Source organism: Rhinopithecus bieti, unplaced genomic scaffold (assembly GCF_001698545.2).
Source record: "Rhinopithecus bieti isolate Rb0 unplaced genomic scaffold, ASM169854v2 scaffold_48739, whole genome shotgun sequence".
Taxonomy (NCBI): domain Eukaryota; kingdom Metazoa; phylum Chordata; class Mammalia; order Primates; family Cercopithecidae; genus Rhinopithecus; species Rhinopithecus bieti.
The window spans coordinates 1,706,941-1,727,220 of record NW_016820251.1 but is presented as its reverse complement, the minus strand read 5'-3'; the positions used below and the strand labels follow the sequence as shown (position 1 = coordinate 1,727,220).

Here is a 20,280-nt window from a genome sequence, read left to right as displayed (position 1 = left end):
TTTCTCTTAGGAAGAATAAAATACTTAAATAATTGCCATAATTTACTAAATTGGTATGTCAAAGACTTTCTTTAAAACCAACGTTTTAAGTACATGTGTAATTTTATTAGTCTTTTAAGAATGGAAAACTTAGTATTTATAAAACATATAACTAATGTGTATGTTATTAAGATTTTCATTTGCAGTTTTTTCACATTTTTGCACATTAGAATATTTTTTCTACTCCCATAATTGCAAGCAACTGAGATTTGCAAATTTCATGTCATCAAGACGAAATACAAATTAGTTAAAATAGCTGGCAGCTAAATATAAGGAATATTGAAGGACCAGATATGAACTAAGGAGATATATGTCTCTGCTACAATACACTCTGATGTTTAGGAATGCCTTGATTAAATAATTTTAATTCAATGAAAGCCTCAATTCTAATTATTATGATTTCTTATAGTGTTACAATAACAGTATTCTAATTAGTACTTGAGCATAACTTGTGCCTTTTCTTTGAGACTGACAATTCAGATACACTTCTGGGAAGTGATTGGTAATATCCTCATTATAAGTTGTGAACTCACACTCTGCAAAGATTCTTGTTTAGCAAAAGTTAGAGGTTTCTAGGAGTTTCTGCATTTCAACTAGTGTTGCCTTCTCCCTAGCTTTGTGACCTTAGGTTACTTACCACCTCTGACTCTTGTTGCTTCTCATTTCTGTAATAAAGACCTCTTCCAGATCAAACGTCCTGATACTGCATTTTAGTCCCTCTTCAAAGTTGTTATGGCATCCAATAAAATGACAAAGCTCNAGACGAAATACAAATTAGTTAAAAATAGCTGGCAGCTAAATATAAGGAATATTGAAGGACCAGATATGAACTAAGGAGATATATGTCTCTGCTACAATACACTCTGATGTTTAGGAATGCCTTGATTAAATAATTTTTAATTCAATGAAAGCCTCAATTCTAATTATTATGATTTCTTATAGTGTTACAATAACAGTATTCTAATTAGTACTTGAGCATAACTTGTGCCTTTTTCTTTGAGACTGACAATTCAGATACACTTCTGGGAAGTGATTGGTAATATCCTCATTATAAGTTGTGAACTCACACTCTGCAAAGATTCTTGTTTAGCAAAAGTTAGAGGTTTCTAGGAGTTTCTGCATTTCAACTAGTGTTGCCTTCTCCCTAGCTTTGTGACCTTAGGTTACTTACCACCTCTGACTCTTGTTGCTTCTCATTTCTGTAATAAAGACCTCTTCCAGATCAAACGTCCTGATACTGCATTTTAGTCCCTCTTCAAAGTTGTTATGGCATCCAATAAAAATGACAAAGCTCATCCTCCCAGTGTTCAGATTTTTTTTTGCCTCAAAACTTCACTGTGTCATGCACTCACTATTCTGTATTGTAATTTTTAAATATGTTTTGTTAACTATTATTAACTCTAACATTTTACATATTTCAATATAACAAGTAGTTCATTCTCTAAGATGTTTGGCCATGGTATTGGATAGGCAACTTTATCAAAATTTCATTTATAAAAATTAGAAACACTGAGTACATTTTGAAATGTATATACACCATAAAATTATGGTAGAGAGTAGGTACAACACATACTTCACAGACATTTTTGTTAAAAAATTCTCAATAAAATAAACAAGAACTTGAGAAACCATTTATTTTCAACCCATTGTTCTTAAACAGAATGGTATTTCTACCTGCGAAGCAGTGTTTCTCTTAGCCATTGTTGAGGACATGGATACTTCCACATAGTATAAACTGGATTTTGTATTTATGGTTATTCAGAACTTTCCCAGAAGCAAAAAATGTATTCTCTGGTATGGTGCGATTATAGGAAATCAAATGCCCACATGTCATCCTTTTCATGAATAAGCCACATTCTCATCAAATATTAGCTGAAGCATAAAGCATTAGAATATGTTTTATATTTTCCTTAAAATAACTACCCTTGTCAACAAAGTACTTATTAATAGAAAATATATTTGGTGTAGAGGTTATTTTCATAATCTAAAACTCAGAAGTCATGAAAGTTTGACTCATGAAAATTTTAAATTTCTCACCCAGAAAATTTTCCAAAAAAAAAGATTTTAAAAAATACTAACATTGCAAATACGTGTGAAAGGACACAGCTAATTTTCTAAATCTGTGAAGATTACTTATGATGAACAAACCAGCAGAAAAAGAACAAAGCAAGATTTATGAACAGATGTTTATAGAAAAGTACATACTAGTGGTCTACTAACATAATGAATAAAAAATAACGTTATAATGACTTACTGTTTTTAGTTTACATTACAGAGTTTTAGATTACAGAGAACAAAAAGTCTGCTAACATTCTGCATGGGAAAACCGCATAGAAAAACATACTTTAATATATTGCTAATGGAAGTGAAATTTGGTAGAGCTCACTTGTATGTGGAATCTAAAAATGTCAAACTCATGGAAATAGAGAGTAGAATGGTCGTTACCAGAGGCTGGGGGCAGGAGTAGTACAAACTGGAAAAGGGAGAATTGGTCAACAGATAGAAGGTTACAGTTAGAAAGAAGAACCAAGTTCTGGTGCTCTGTAGCACAGCAAGGTGACTACACTTAAGAATATATTTCAAAAGAGCCAAAAGAGAGGATTTTAAATGTTCTCATCACAAAGAAATTATAAATGTTTAAAGTGATAGATATACTAATTAATCTGATTTGATCATTCTACAATGTTTACATATGTCAGTATCACTTTGTACCCCATAAGTATATAAAATTATTGTCAATTAAAACAAAAAACACATCCTAGAGTTTTATAGCAATATTTATATATTTATAACATTTTATCAGCTGATAGCATTAACTGTTATTCTTCAAAAACACAAATTGCATATAATTACAGAACCTAAAGCTGTAGTATACATAATTGTACATAACTACTCATTTTATATCCCTACATGCCCTGTAGACCCAGACTTTTATGTTCTCCTTTGGCTAACTGCTGTTATATATGGCTGCAGAGCTCCAATTTGACAACTACAATGGGAGTGACTCTCCTGGGATTATGCAACACTGTGGCCTTTTTCGAATCAGTCTCATTTTTTATTAACTTGATATTCTTCCACAAATAAGTGCTCCACAAAGATTGCAACATAAAAACACAGCTATAGAAGAAGACATTAGAAAAAAAAAAATCTAAAAAAATCTTCATTCATGAGATTTGTACATAATTATATAATTGTAAATCTTTTTCTAGAGTCTTTCAGAAAAAAATGAAATTCACTGAAATCAGATTACTAAATCAGAGTTAGTCTGGGATATCGTCCAGGGCAGAGAAACAGCTTTGCTAAATAAAATTAATGATAAAATGATTCTTAACAAAATAGCATTTACCCCCAGAGTCAACACTAGATATGCAACTATTACACCACTGCTCTTCTAAAACTTGTTATAACTAAGATGGGAAGGTATAGCTAACTCTGGAAAGAAATACCCAGTTCAGCAAAGATTTTAGCAAGTTGTCAAAGCAGGGATTTGGAAACAGCAGTATACTACACAATTTTTTCTTTCTTCCTGATTTTTTAGTTCTGCCCCACCAAGGATTGTATTTGCATGTAATTTAGAGCAGGCATCACACTTTTTCTGTAAAGAACCTGAAATGAATGCCTTTGTAAGACACACAGCTTCTGTCACAACTACTTCGCTTTGCCATTGTGTCATGAGTGTAGACATAGGCAGTATACAAATGAATGTGATTGACTTTGTTCCCCTAAAACTTTATTAAATAAAAGAAGTTCCAGCAGCAGGCTGGAACAGCCCCCATGGACCAGTTTGCCAATTCCTGGTTTTGAAAATCGAATACTTCTACAAGAATTTTGTTATAAAAATGGCAGTACTCTGTTATTCCTTTCCTGCTTCAATTGCAGTTAGTTCATACAGAGTTTACCCCTACAGCAAGATGTTTATGTACTGTATTAGCTTTTTCATTTTAAGCACTAGCTGTTAACTTTATGTTGTGATAGGTAAGGATTTAGATCTCTTTTCTCTTTCAGGCTCTAAGTCATATATCTCCTCCATCCTCCTCATATACTTATCTCCTGATATCCCTCCTTATCCCCTCCATCCTCCTTATATACTTGAATCAGATTAGATGAACATTTAGTGATTATGTTGTTACTGTGAGTCATGTACTGAGTTATTATTACTTTTCTTTTTCTGCATAATATTTCTGTTTTCTACCATTTGTGATAGGTTTATTTTGTTAGTTTTCTGTCTTATCTCTAGTGTAACACCAGTCTCTCCATCTGCTATTGACATGTCCTCTCCAGATATTCAACACACCAAGTATCCCTAACCTAAGTCTCCTGTCACCATCATACTGGAAAATTCCTTTTGCCTGGTCTTCTGTTTCTTGTCTCCTATGCCGTTCTTATTACTTGTATCCTTCCTTATTTTAGGGGAGCCAGTAGCTTCTTGGGCAGAAGTGTACAAGGGACATAAATTTTTTTGAAAAAACTTTGCCTGTGTGGAAGTATTTTTCTTCTTCCCTAGGTTGGAAATTCTTTTCCTTCATCATTTTAGAAGCATTAGCTGCTCTATAGTTTGACTTCAAGAATTAAAGTCTGAAACCATTGTGATCTGTACATCTTTTCTTTTTAGTTTATTATTTGGTGACTTGTTTTATTATCTGAAATCTTCTAGGACCCAATATACTGACGTGACTATTTTCATATATTGTTTTCAGTCTTCTTAGCCTGAAAATCATGTTTTCCATTGGAGTTTCTATATTCTAGCTTTTAATACTCAAGTAAGCATGTTTGACCTATGCCTTCAGCAGCCCAGCTTGTCACTGACTCAGGATACTAGCAAAGGCTTCCTTCCTAAATTCTCTTCTGTCTTTCCTGTATCAGGAAACTCAGCAGCAGGTTGAAGAAACGGGTTCACTTTGTGCTGTACTTAAATGAATGGTCCATAAGTAGACGACATTTCTTGGAAAAGGTTGAACAGAAGCTGTGTCTAGTAGTCGGAATAGAGGTGTATGAGTTTCCTAAGGCTGCCATAAGAAAGTATCACAAATTGAGTGGTTTAAAACTACGTAAATTGGCCAGATGTGGTGGCTCACGCCTGTAATCCCAGCACTTTGGGGGGCTGAGGCGGGGGCGGATCACAAGGTCAGGAGTCCAACACCAGCCTGGCCAACGTGGTGAAACCCCGTCTCTACTAAAAATACAAAAATTAGCTGAGCGTGTTGGTGGGTGCCTGTAATCCCAGCTACTTGGGAGGCTGAGACAGGAGAATAGCTTGAACCTGGGAGGCGGAGGTTGCAGTGAGCCGAGATCATGCTACTGCACCTCCAGCCTGGGCAACAGAGTGAGACTCCATCTCAACAACAAAAAAAGGTAAATTTATTTTCTCACAGTTGATGAGGGTGAAAGCTTGAAATTAAGGTGTCAGTGAGGCCACACTTTCTCTGAAAGCTCCAGAGGGGAAACCTTCCTGCTGCTTTTAGTTACTGGTGGCTGATGCCAGGATAACTCCAATCTTTGCCTTAGTGTTCACGTAGTCTTTACTGTGTCTCTCTGTGCCTCTATATCTAAATATTCTTCTCCTTATAAGGAAACCAGACATACTGGGCTTAGGACCACCCTGAACCACTGTGATTCCATCATAATTTAATCTGCAAAGACTTTGTTTCCAAATAAGTTCACATTCTGAGTTTCCTGGTGGATGTGAATTTTGAGGGGACACTATTCAACCTAGTACACAAGATAATTAAATAGCAGGTGGTCCTGGCCCATGATTTGTACCAGGTGTAATTTAAATATTCTTTGAGTGACATTACTCAGATAAATCCTCCAAACAGAATAGCTTGCATACTGCTGTCATCTTGTTTTTATTTTGGTATTCGTACATTTATAATTCTGGGTTGGAAACGCCTTATATTTGACTATTCACAATGAAGGGTAAATTTAGGATAAAGACATTTGAAACTGGTTGTTTTACTTTCACATACTAGTAAAACTTATTCACTAGCTTTATTAAATATATATTGGGTGCCTACCAGTCACTATTCTAGGCATTGAATCTTTAGCAATGAGGCAAACAAAGTCTCTGCCTCATAGATATGAAAACATCTACACTGCAATGCAGTGGTAAGTGATGTGAAGTAAATAGTGGTGGGAAGTGTTGTGCTAGTTGAGATGACATTTAAGCAGAGACCTGAATACAGTGAGATGATCAGCCGTGTATATATTTGGGAGTAGAGTATTCCAGGTAGAGAAGAGATTGCAATGGTATGGCCTAAGCATCAGAAGGCAATAAAGCTTAAAGAAGAACAGATATGGAAATAGCATGATTTGATTACATTTTTGAAAACTGCCGTGGCTGCTATGTGGAAAACTGACTGTTTAGAGAGCAAATTGCAAAGGAGAGTGCCCAGGTATAAGTTTAATTATGTTGGTCCAGGTGAAGGTGTTGGTGATTTAGGCAAAGGTAGTAAGAATAGAAATGATGAGAAGCGACTGGTTTTGGATGTATTTTACATTTGGAACCAACCACAGAGTGTCTTGTGAGTTTTGAGGGAAAGAGAAATATTGGGAAAGAATCCTTACAGTTTTAGGCCTGAGCAACCAGAAGAATGGAAATTACATACAATCAGATGGAAAAGCTACAGGAGAAGCAGATTAGTGAGGAAAAAACAGAATTCTGTTTTGATGATGTCAAATAGATGTCAAGTTAGGTGGTTTGATGTATCAGCTTGGAGCTCAGTGGGAGCTGGAGGTCGAAATGGAGATGTTGTCAGCCTTCATATGGCATCTCAAGTCATTAGCCGGTGTTGTGATTTTTCCAAATTTATAAATGTATTGAATATTGTATATAATGACCCCATTCAGTCATCATCAAATATTTATAACGTGTTTTCTATGATCCGTTTATTGTTCTAGGCCCTGAGAACGTGTCAGTGATAGTAGACATTTAAAATAGAAATATAGAGCATTAGATAATTTCTGGGTCTCTGTTAAATGGAACTTCAAGTATTACAGTAGTCTCACCCAGTTTAGCACTAATATGTTATTTGATTCTTTGATATTAATTTAGTCTTCTTAATTAGATCGTTTAAGCTCATTGATAGTTGGTTTTTTTAATGTTACACATGATGCTTATCACAATTCTGGGAACATTAAGTATCCAAAGAATATTTATTAATGATTAAGTGACAATTTTAATTATTCAAAGGCAGTAATATTTTTGTCAGGATGATGTTTGTCTTTAGCATGGCTTGATTATACAGATAACTTATCTAAGGAGAATATTAACTAGTTCTATTCTCCAACTCTAATTTTTAAAGACTATGATAGGCCGGGCGCGGTGGCTCAAGCCTGTAATCCCAGCACTTTGGGAGGCCGAGGCGGGTGGATCACAAGGTCAGGAGATCGAGACCATCCTGGCTAACATGGTGAAACCCCGTCTCTACTAAAAAATACAAAAAACTAGCCGGGCGAGGTGGCGGGTGCCTGTAGTCCCAGCTACTCGGGAGGCTGAGGCAGGAGAATGGCGTAAACCCGGGAGGCGGAGCTTGCAGTGAGCTGAGATCTGGCCAGTGCACTCCAGCTTGGGTGACAGAGCGAGACTCCGTCTCAAAAAAAAAAAAAAGACTATGATAGATTTTATTTTATTCACTTTCAATGGTGTCCATTTTATTTTGTTTCCATACATGTGATTATATTTTTGAAAGTTTGCGAGCCAGATTCTACCGTGAAGCTGGAAAGAGCAATTGCCAGCCGGCCTATTGCCACACTAGCAGTACTCCTCTTCTAGGAAGAAAAAGATTTAGATGTGCTAAAAGGTACTGAATTTAAATGGGGGGGGGGGACCTTTTTTTTAAGGCGCCCTGTGTACTTAATGCCTTTGTAGAGTTTGGTAGATGGTGATCATTATTTTAACCTTGAGGTGGTTGTTTTATTTATAAAGCAAGTTCTTTCAAATATTTACCAATGTGGGAACAGTGTCTGAGACAGAATTAGCAGAAAGTTGATCTCTGAAGAAAAAGACCAAAGGTCGGTGTATTGTTGTAATAAATTCCGTAATGTATATGAACATATAAGTATGCATGTATATATCTTTCTAGCTATATTAATACTATACTCATGAGATAAGGGTTGAATAGTTTTTAAAAATATTGGACGCATTAACTACTTCACTTTTGGTTTTCCCACTTGAGGAACATAATTTTTTATATGTTTATTTAAGCAATATAAAAATATATTTATAAATTGAAATGTTTTTGTCACATGATACTGATTTTTATGTATGAAAGCACAATTTATAATACTCAATGCATTATTATTATATAAATTAAAGTTGCCATTTCCTTTTATTTGTATAATGTGATATTTTTACTGTTCTTCATAACTCCAAGACATGAAGAAAAGATTTTCTTTTCATTTTCACAGTTTAAAATGAATACATCTGAGCATATCATGTGTTTGGTTTTTAAGAAGTCAAAAGATTTCTTTGTGAATTCAGACCCATTATATGTATTTAATATCAATTCCAACTGCCCTCTTAAATCTTTTCAAATAATTTTTTAAATATTGTTCTAAAACAGTCATGTTTTGTATGTTTCAGTGCTAAAATGAGTCATGCACTGTTTCTCTTGCAGCTGCTGTCCAAGCCTTTAAAGAAGCAAGACAAAATGTTGCTGAAGTTGAGTCATCAAAGAATGCTTCAGAGGACAATCATTCTAAGAATACTTTGTATTCAAATGATAATGGAAGTAATTTACAGCATGAAGGAACTATTATCAGTGAGCAAAAAGGCAAAGAAACCAAAATACTGGGGAAGAAACCAACACATAATTCAAAGGAAAAAGTAGCCAAGATGGAACATGGACCTAAAGCAGTGACTATTACAAATTCTCCATCAAAGCCTTCAGGAAAGGATTCTGTAGTTTCCCTTGAGTCCTACAAGACACCTGCTGACCCAAAGCTGAAAACACTAAGTCAAACTAAAAAAAACAAAGAATCTGATAGCTCACTCTCTAGTAACAGTGATGGCAGAGAAGAAATATGTGAAGAGGAGAAGGAGTATTTTGATGATAGCACAGAAGAAAGGTTTTACAAGCAGTCTTCCATGTCTGAAGATAGTGACAGTGGTGACGACTTCTTCATTGGGAAAGTCAGACAGACCAGAAAGAAGGAAAGTAGTTGTCATTCTTCAGTTAAGGAACAAAAACCACTCGAAAAAGTGTTTCTTAAAGAAGATACAGGTGAAACTCATGGGGATACAAGAAATGACAAAACCAAGCCAAGTACAGAAACCAGAAAGTTAGAATCAGTGTTTTTCCACTCTTTATCTGGATCTAAAAGCTCTAGAAGGTAGGATTCTTTTTCTGTTCTGAAATAATAATTAGTTCTTTTTTAAAAAGCTAGAAATATCTACGTGTCCATACATGAAGAAACTATAATTCTAGTTTGTACAACCCATCCAGTTTTTAGACATGGCCCTCTCCAAGGTTATAGTGGGATATTAGGTACAGATACACATATGGCAATGCCACATTTGTCCAGTTTCATCAGAAAATGAGATGTTATAGCCAAATAATATGCCAGCTGATTTAAATTTTATTCCTTCATTTATCAAAGCTTTTAAACTTTGAAATCGTTTTGGATGAAAAACTTTTGAAAATGTTTCATGTGTCTTTTTAAATGGAACTTTCTGAAAAGAATATGGTATTTTTTCTTGATGACCCAGGACCATTATTTTAAACATCAGTCATTTTACTGTCTAGTACCATTTCAGGATGTAAGGCTGCTTGCCCTTAAACTGAGTTTCTCCAGACTGCTTTTTACGTGGTGATGTTGCTATCTCCATCTCTGTTGCTCACCACTTTTCATAGTTGTTCTGTTATAAACCAGTAAGTTTAACTTTATTTGCAATTCCAATTTGATAAAGGATATCTTCACATTTTAGAGTAAAGGTTATGTTTAGCTGATTTCTTCAGTAACAGCTATAAACTGTTCTTGCATATATTTACAAGTCAGGGATAGTTTTTAATGAAATAGAAAAATGTGATGTAAAAATTTTTCAAAAATGTCACAGTATGTATGGCAAAGACATAAAAACACGTGGACTGTTGAAATAATTAAAATATTTACTTCTGTTTTCCAAACTTGCCTCAAAAAGCTACATTTTTTTCCTCATCTGAAAATGGCATACCACTATCTCTTTACCACAAAATATAAATCTTTTTTCTTCCTTTTTTTTTTTTTTTGGGGGGACGGAGTCTCACTCTGTCACCCAGGCTGGAGTGCAGTGGAGCAATCTTGGCTAGGCTAACTGTAACCTCTGCCTCTCAGGTTCAAGTGATTCTCCTGCTGAGGCGGCTGCCGAGTAGCTGGGATTATAGGAGCATGGTGCCACACCTGGCTACTTTTTTTTTTTTTTTTTTTTTTTTAAGTAGAGATGGGTGTCACCATATTGGCCAGGCTAGTGTTGAACTCCTGACCTTGTGAGCCACTGTGTCCCGCCAAAATGTAAATCTTAATTTTTGTTGTATGAGAGTCATTCTTCCTGTGAGAAGGCTTTAGAAATTCTTTATCTAGATAATCCCCAAGAGTAAAGGCAAGGTAACCAAGACAAGACATTTTCCATTACAAACAAAATTCTCTTTAAAGGTGGTGAGGGAAGTAGGTCCTCATGTGTCTGTAGTAACATTGGATTCTAACAAACCTTTGTTTGATACACAACCTGGGACTTGCATAATTATCTTATTGTTTGCTGGTGTGACTAAGGAGGATAGTAGCCCTTTGAATTCATTTTATCATCAATTTTGTTATGTTATTTTCTTAAGATCAGAGGATTTATCTTCAAAAGTCATAATGGTGTTTTCTTCTTTTAGAAATTACAAAGAACAGGCTCCAAAAACAAGATCACTAGGTATGTATTCACAGTTGCCTAACCTTCATATGCAATTAAGCTATGTTTTACCAAAGTAAAAGAATGAAAAATCATTGTTGCTTAGTATAATCTGAATGAATTATGTACCCACAGAAATATTAACAGAGCATCTTATAATTATCAATATAATTTTTTGTTGTTGATTTTCTTTTTTTCTGTGTCCTGCCAGAGGGAAATATAGATAAAATTTATCAGGAAATATTATGTCTATTTAACTTATCTCAAATTAAATCAACACATTTTTAAGTAAATTATGTAAGTTATATCTTAATTATTAGTGATCCTAAACACTAATGCCATGCCATTAAATATTGAATAACAAGTATATTACTTTCTTAGGCAAGAGTATAATCAGAATATTTTCAGATTAATTCATAACAAATCTAAGTTTAATGTATTTGCGGAGAGTGACTTCTCACACAATCCTAGACTTTCACTAACTTAACATAGCAAAAATTCATTTCTCATTCACATCACAGTCCACTGTGATGAGTTAGCAGAGAGGCTGTGTTCCACATAGTAATTCAAGGATCAGGCTTCTTCCATCTTTTGGCGTTTTCCTCCTCCAGGTTCCAAATATTCTCCATTTGCCAATAGAAGGGAATTAAGTACATGGAGAATTTTGCAGATTTTTGTGAGCCAGGCCTGAAAGTAGCAGAACCAGTTTTGCTCACATATCATTAGCCAGAATTCAGTCACATGACCCCATCTAGCCACAAAGGAGCTAAAAATGCAGTCTTAGTATATATCTAGGAGAAAAGAGGAAGTGGAATTTTGTGAACACATAACTTTTTCTGCCAGTGACCATACTTTGTATCACCAGATGCCCATTTCGTTTGTCCTCCTACACAGAGCACATTTACCTCCTTCCCAAGGAAGCCAACCCAAAGTCACAGCCAGTCACTGCATCTAGCTCAAAGTTCAGAATCACTGGTCACGCAGTACTTTCCATCAAATGTCATGGATGAGATTCCTCAAAGTTTGGTGACCTTCGTACTAAAAAGAAATTCATACCGTGATATACCATGTATCGAGTAGCAGAACAGGGACCAAGTAATGAAAATAAAAACTCTTAATTGCTTAAGGGAAAAATGGAAGCCACACAACAAGTCTACCGCTTGAAATTCTGCTGAGCAAAGATTATGAAGGCTCTGAGAGAAACTTCCTCATCCATTGTTTTTCATGGTCCCTGTCTAGGAAGGGTCTTTGCTTCATGGCCACATCTGAGGTGGGTAGTTAACATCTCTTTGGAGTTTGCCCCAAGTCACTGGTACAAATATAAAGTGATGAAGATTGTACAAAGTTCCACAGAGGTTTTTTCCATCCCAGGCTTGTGATTTCTTTCACTATACACTTCCTCAAAAACTCAGTGGATTTCTGACCTGTGTTTCCTTCAGTCCATCTGTGGGCTAGTTACTGTACTGAAAATTCTTTCTTAGAGCTAGTTCTCAAACTTGTCTTATTTATGTTTGTTTGTGTTTTGTTTTGTTTTTCCTGATTCCCACTCTCATTCAGCATCTACTGCATTGAGAATTAATCAGGTTTGGATGGGAAAGCCATACATTTAGTCTTATCTCTGCTCTAGGGCTGAGTTGCTGTGGGCCTTTTATTGCTTAAAACTTTTCTTAGACTTGCAGGTTACTGTTTGGGAGTCAAAAGCTTTTCTAAACCTTAAGTTCCCAAATATCTAGATTCTTTCTGTTCTCTGTTCTCTTTTGTGTAGTGCATTGTCAAGGACAGCCAGTAATACATTGATCTTTTTATTCTTTCCAACTGGTTACCTTTGTACAGCAAACACCCTAGGCTTGTGGCCTGCTTGCCAAGTTATCACAGACAACAGTTTTATCTATTTCTTTGGCACATAGGTTACTTACTTCTCATTGTCAGTTATCTGTTTCCTTGCTACCCACCACCGAACTGCTAAGCCAATGCCAAATTTTTATGTTAGTGTAATGGTACTTCAGAGTACCAATTTTAGTATTATTCATAGTAGACTACCTGCTATAACAAGTAACTACTAAATCTCAGTGATTTGTCATCCATCAGTCTGTCTGCTCCTTGGAGTTTTATTCTATCTTGTGCCTCTTGCCTCCTGTGGATCCTAGGAGTTCTCTTCATTCATCAGCAATAGAGAAGTAATGGAAGATGGAATGTGAGGTTTTTATGGTCCAGGCCTTTTACTCACATTTTATTGGCCATCACCCAATTAGCCATATGACCTCACCTAACTGCAGCAGGAATGGAAAATATTCTGATTGTATGCCTAAAAGGAAGATAATACAGGATTTGGCAGAAACGTGTCAGTATGCCCCATTTATACCATATATTCACAAACATAGGATAACTGTAAATATAAGACATACCTACATTTTCACAATGAGGATATCCAAATAAAGGGTTTTTTGTGCTTAGCTTGTATGCTTAAAATATTTACCAGTTTATTTACATATACAACTGTATGTAATATATAAAATAATACATTCATTTAGAAATACTGCCTTATTCAAATCTCAGTTTTTATGAAACAGGTTCTTTTTAAACTTTTCATCACTACAGCCACTCTTTGAATATTATAACAGATTTCTAGAGCACATGTGATTTGTATAAGATAAGGTTGTTTTGATTTCTGTCTAGATAATGTTTTGTAAATATTATCCCAAACTATGCACTGGTTTATATAACATTATTGCATTTGTTTTCTTAAAGAGGTCTTTAAAAGACTTCTGACAGGCCAGGCACGGTGGCTCACGCCTGTAATCCCAGCACTTCGGGAGGCTGAGGCGGGTGGATCATCTGAGGTCAGGAGTTTGAGATCAACCTGACCAATATGTCTCTACTAAAAATACAAAAATTAGCCAGGCATAGTGGCACACGCCTGTAATCCCAGCTACTCAGGAGGCTGAGGCAGGAGAATTGCTTGAACCTGGGAAGCGGAGGTTGCAGTGAGCCAAGATCGCGCCACTGCACTCCAGCTTGGGCAACAGAGCAAGACTCCATCTTAAAAAAAAAAAAAAAGGGTTCTGACAATGATTTCTAACTTGCCGTGGAGAAATTACATAGTCATAGGACTGATTAGTAAGTCTACATTAAGTTTCTTGTCTCTCTTTTTCTTTCTGATTCCGTCTTCTAAGTTCTGTAAGCACCTAAAATGTGCATTGATTCTTGTCTTTTCATGCTAGTATATCTTCCCCAAATAAGACTTGATTCAAAATCATATAAAGTGATAAGATACTATATGGACTAGAATACAAGTTGCCACCTTCATACCTGGAGACTAACGTTATAACTAAAAAAGAACTTTGTCTTATATTCTTCAGTAGACTTAGTAGTGTACCTTGTAATAACCATTTTTGGTTCAATAACAGACGGAAGTGGAATCAATTTATAGCCCTTTAAAAATAGGTAAACGCTATCAGTATTGTCAGACCCAGTGGAGTGTCTTAGCTAAGATGTGAATTTTCTGGCTACATCTGCTTCATGTACACAGATATCATAAGCTAATGATGTTCCTTTGAAAATACAAGATGCCCTTCTTTTTTGCCTTCTATGCTAGTACAACAGGGTGATTCCTTTCTTAATGTTATTATAAATAAGACAGCACAGCATAAATTAAGAGGCACTAACATCTACTTATAAGGGTTAGAAAGCATGTGTATCAAAATTGACTACTCGTATGTAAATTTTCAGCTTCAAACTATTCCCTGTTGGACTTCAGTTTTAAATTGTGAAATATTCCATTAAGAAAACAAAACTTCTTTTTTAATATTGGTTTGAAAAAGATGAAATTTACGTCTCCTATATGCTCTTTAGGTATATAGTTAGTTGTTATTATTTTTGCTTTCTCCTAGATTTTCCACAGAATGAGCCTCAGATCAAGAATCAGTTTAATAAGAAGCTACCAAGAAGACTTGAAAATACAAAACAGCAATTGCAGCTGCCTCTTCATCCTTCGTGGGAAGCAAGCAGAAGGCGAAAAGAACAGCAATCTAATATTGCTGTGTTTCAAGGGAAAAAAATTACATTTGATGATTGATTAGTGCCTCTTTCTGCGAACTTTTCCATCTAAAAAAAAAAAAACAATTTTTTTTTTTAAGACAGGGTCTCACTCTGTTGCCCAGGCTAGAGTGCAGTAGTGCAATCACAGCTCACTGCAGCTTCGAACTCCTGGGCTCAAGTGATCTGCCTCCCAAAGGGCTGGTACTGCAGGTGCATGCACTACCATGCCCTGCTTTCTCACCCCAGGCCCTGCAGCTATTACTTAAACTCGTATTTGAATAAATCTCTTGGGGGGGGGAATTATAGAATGTTTGTTTTTGTATTTCTTTTTTTTTTTAAGTAAATTCAAGTTATGTTTACATAAGCCTTTCACAAATCCAATATGTACTTAAATTGATTTTTAATATCCCTCAACTGTTTCCCTTATGAAGTAATTTGGGGATTTTAGTGATCTCATATTTTCTCTTTAGTGCTTATCATGAAATGTGCTTCACTGGTTCAGCTCTGTTGTTTCCTTAAAAAGTCAATGTATATTTAAAATAATAATGGAAACATAGGAAATCATAGCTATTTAAACCAGATCACCCTTGTTAAAAAGCATTCTTGTTAGCAAATTAAAATAGTAGCTTTTCTTATGGATGTACAGATAAATACTGATTTTATTATTGTTTTACGTACTTGTGATCGTGTACTTTTTGATTCTAAAATAGTTGTCTAGGACACTTTTGGGATTCTTAATTATATTTTAGTTACTTAAGAAAATTGTTTAAATGTAGCAGTACAACCAATAATTGGTTTTATGTTTCACTGCATATAAATATTTCCATTAAATCAAGAATGTATATTATCTAGTTTTGACTATATATTCTTATTTTAAAATTTTGAGGAATTGTAGATTCTAATTTTTAAGAACAAATTCTGAAGGCAATTGGATTAAAAGAGCATTTCCGCTGATAGCTAAGCAAAGAAGTTGTAAGATGACTCACTGAGGAAAGGACTGCTTTATACATTACAGTACTGCTATTTAAAAGGAAAACAGAATTTTTTAAATCCCTTCAAATGTTTCACTTTTGCTACGCTGGGAAAAATGTTGAAGTTCTTGGTAAACTGAATAATGCTAATCCATGTTTCCTGCACATTAGTTCCTTTAATGGCAGGGAAGGCCGTCTGGTTAACCTGTATTCACAAACTCTCAAGAGTTTCTACTTATTTCAAGAACTTAAGAATTTAGATAACTCAGCTGGGCGTGGTGACTTATACCTATAATCCCAGCACTTTGGGAGCCTGAGGCGGGTAGATCTCTAGAGGCAAGGAGTTCAAGACCAGCCTGGCCAACATGGTGAAACACTGTCTCTACTAAAAATACAAAAAATTATCCAGGCATGGTGGCCAGCGCCTGTAATTCCAACTACTCGGAAGGCTGAGGCATGAGAATTGCTTGAACCTGGGAGAGGTGGACATTGCAGTGAGCTGAGATCACACCACTGCACTCCAGCCTGGGTGACAGAGTAAGACTGTCTCAAAAAAAAAAAAAAAAAACTTAGATAAATAGAATAATGAAATTCAAGAGATTATGCAGAGAGAAAATTATTTTGCTGTGTCAAATGAAAACATTGTTTTGTACTTCTTTCTTTTAAATTTTATTTTGACATAATTTCAGACTGACAAAAAAGTAAAAGGAAAATGTCTCCATACCTCCCCAGAGTCTGCCAGACTGTGAAGCTGGGGTCACTGTCCTCCACACTGTGTGAAGCTGGGGTCACTATCCTCCACACTGCTAAGTCTGTCCAAGACTTTTTACCTCAACTGGAAGGAGTTAGTTAGAGTCCAGGTAAAAAGTTAAGAGGGAAGAGTTTGGTTAGCTGTTAGCAATTTGATTTTGTTTTAAGTTCTGTTGGACTTTGTTCTGGGATGCAGTGAAGTTACTTAGAATCAGATTGGTCATTTCAAGGTTTGTGCTTTGTTAGAATGGGTCTACAAGAGCCATTAGTCTAGGGCCTTGGTTCTCAACTTGGAGTGATTTTCCCCCCAGGGAATATTTGTCTACATCATCTGGAGATATTTTGAATAGTCAAGGGTGGGGAGTGGGAGGGGGCTACATCTAGCAGATGTAGGCCTGGGATGCTGCTAAGTTGTCCATAATATATACACACACACACACAAAGAATTTTAGAGCCCCAAATGTTAACAGTGCTAAGGTTGAGAAACCCTAGTTTAGGGTGTGTCTGACTCCACTACGAGACATTACCATTTTAGAAACTCTACCTGATACTGTATCTATCAGGAAAGCTTTCTGCAATGGCTGGTCAGAATACAAACTATACCTGGGCTTGTGTAAGGCTTAGTTCCAGTTACTCCTTTCTAGTGTTTAGTTTTTTTCCTGGCCTTAGTATATTCTTTGTGCACCTCACGCAGGTTGATCTTCTACTAAAGACTTGAAAGAACCCTTCTACAGATCTTTGGAGTACTTTTTCTCTTTCTGTGTATTTCCTTCCTCTAGTATTTTGCCTCACAAATTCTAATCACACTGACTTTTCTGAACTCTGAAGTCTGTCTGTAATTTCATTAAGGCCACTTAGCTCTTTTGGGGTTCTCTCTGCACTGTAGTTTGGAAACTTCAGGCAGTGAGCTGGTATACTTGTAGCACTCAAACTCATTTGTTTTTCTTCTGTCAGGTATGGTTATCCTTTGCCACCTCTTCTCCATTGTCTGAAAACTGTTTGGTGTACTTTGTGCAGTTTCCTAGTTGTCTAATGTAGAAGGGCAAATCCAGTCCCTGTTATTCTATAACGGTCAAAAATTGAAGTCCTTCTTAATTTTAATGCTCAAATTCTACTTAATTTGGCCAATGGGAGACTCCACAAGCTGTCTCCTGTGTCCTTTTAACATGTAAGTTCTTTGTCTAATCATGAGAAAATTGATTACCATTATTGAGGATTTATTTACATATTTGAAAGTTCAACCCTAAAATACATACACAAGTTAGTTTCAGAATTGCTAAGTCATAGCTCTGCAAAACAGAAACCTACTAACCAGAGGGTTCAATATTTGTTTCGAGCTCTTTAAAAGTTACCTGGGGTAATAACAGCTAAAATGGCGGAATAAGAACATCCAAATTTTTTTCTCTCTATGAAGGCAATAAGAAAACTGTCCAAACTATCAGAATCAACCTTTTTAGAACTCTAGAATTAACCAAAGACTTGCAGTAATCCAAGAAGTATTTACTAAAGAAAAAATATCTAAATCTTGAACCTTGAATCTAAATCTTGATAAGAACAGAGATCACTGTGAAACCTTGCCCTATGCTAATCTCCTGCTTCCGAGATTCATGGTAGCTGTGAAAACCAACAGCCCATGATCATAGTGCAGACCATCAGCCTGGCAGCCACTGGAGGGAGTTCAGAACAGGGTTGGAGTTTGTCTTCAGACACCTTCCCTGAGAACTGTCATCATTTGACCTGATCGATGGTTCACTGGAAGACTTAACTTGCAATGCCATATTTGTTTCATCTGAGTTGGAGCTTGCCCAATGAGATAAGCTTTTTCCCAGAGATTGTTCTTCAAAACAATTAGAGACATTTTTTTTTTTTTTTAAACATCAAGACTACCCTAGGCAGTGAGTAACAGTTGGGTAAACAGTAACTTAACCAAAAAGTAAGTTAAAATAGCGTCTTTAATGTCTTTTTTTGAGTAAGTCTGAAGTCTGGGCTTCCTCAGGGAATTTCTATTGCTTTTTTTCTATTACTCTTTTTAACCAAAATAACCACACTACTAAGCTTAATGAATCAGAGATTTCAATGACCATACACAACAAAGAATGTAGACCTTACACACAAATAGTTAGAAAGGTTAAACAACTAAAAGATAGGGACTTTGATAAGTTATGACTTATCTTTTGGAATCAAGGAGATTATGTACATGCATAAAACTGTGTACATACTCAGGAAAAAGCTGAGAAGGCCCTAAACTCCCACCAGTGGCTGATCTTGAGGCACTGCATAAGTAGGTGAAGACTGAGGAGAAGCTGTTAACTGTGGCTAAGTATTAAAGGTGTGCCCCAACACACAGAGTCCCCAATACAAAGAGAAGTATTGATTTCAGGCATTGAAGGAAATCTGTCCAATTATTAACACACTACTAAGCATATGAATCAGATATTTCATACACAACAAAGAATATAGACTTTACACATACATAGTTCAGAAAGGTCACTAAACAGCAAAATACAGCAACAACAGCAAAACCTGGTAAGGAAAGGGAGTCTGATTTATAGAGTTGTAACATTATGTTATTTAAAATGTCCAATTTTCAACAAAAACTTATGAGGCATGCACAAAAACAAGCAAGAACGGTCCATGCACTGATGGGGGGAGAAAAAGCAATAGAAATTCCCTGAGGAAGCCCAGACTTCAGACTTACTCAAAAAAGACATTGAAGACACTATTTTAAATGTGTTCAAAGAGCCAAGGTAAACTGCCTAAAGAGCTAGAAGAAGTCTGAGAACAACGTCTCACCAAATAAGAGAATATCAATAATGAGATAGAAATTATGAAGAAAAGCCAAAAAGGAATAAACAGATTCTCAGAGACCTGTGGGACACTATCAGATGTACCAACATAGGCATGATGAGACTCTCATGTTACCCAGAATTTTCACCCATAGCCGTACATGCCCAAGAGAATTGAAAACATGTTCACATAAAAACTTGAATGTGAGTGTTCATAGTGGCATAATAGCTAAAGAAACAACCCAAACATCCGTCATCTGATGATGAGTAAACAGTGTGGTTTATACATACAGTGGACTATGAATCGGGCATAAAAAGGAATGAAGTATTGATACAGACTACAACGTGAATGGATGATCCTTAAGAATATCACGCTAACAAAGAAGCCAAACACACAATATGGTTCCACTTACATGCAATGTCCAAAATAAGTAAATCCATAGAGACTGAAAATAGATTAGTGATTGCTAGGAGCTGGGAGAGGGAAGAATAGTGAGTGCATGCTAATGAGTCTGACATTTATTTTTAGAAAGATGAATGTATTCTGGAATTGGATAGCACTGATTATACATACAACCTTGTGAATATACAAGATCCAATGAACTGCACTTTAAAAGGGTGAATATTGTGTTAATCATATCTCAATTTAAAAAATAATATAAAGTTCCCTGGGTGAATACTGGTTTCCCTCCTCACTTCAGTATATGTACTACTTCATTTGAAATGTAGTGAAGTTTATATGGTTCTGACAGTATTTTATTTTAATTATTTTTTCCTCCATCCTTGCTAGTTTTGTTTTTTTTGTTGTTGCTGTTGTTGTTGTTGT

At 35.7% G+C, this 20,280-nt stretch overlaps 1 protein-coding gene across 1 annotated transcript in view; it reads left to right on the top strand.

Annotated features, from left to right (window-relative positions):
• The window catches only part of SRFBP1 (serum response factor binding protein 1), a 65,950-nt gene extending 50,156 nt beyond the window's left edge, over positions 1 to 15,794 (top strand). The window contains exons 6-8 of the mRNA XM_017859722.1: positions 8,655 to 9,369; positions 10,893 to 10,930; positions 14,800 to 15,794. Of these exons, the coding sequence (XP_017715211.1) occupies positions 8,655 to 9,369; positions 10,893 to 10,930; positions 14,800 to 14,984 (938 nt within the window). The 3' untranslated portion in view covers positions 14,985 to 15,794. The remainder of the gene's footprint in view (positions 1 to 8,654; positions 9,370 to 10,892; positions 10,931 to 14,799) is intronic.
• The last annotated feature ends 4,486 nt before the right edge of the window (positions 15,795 to 20,280 follow it).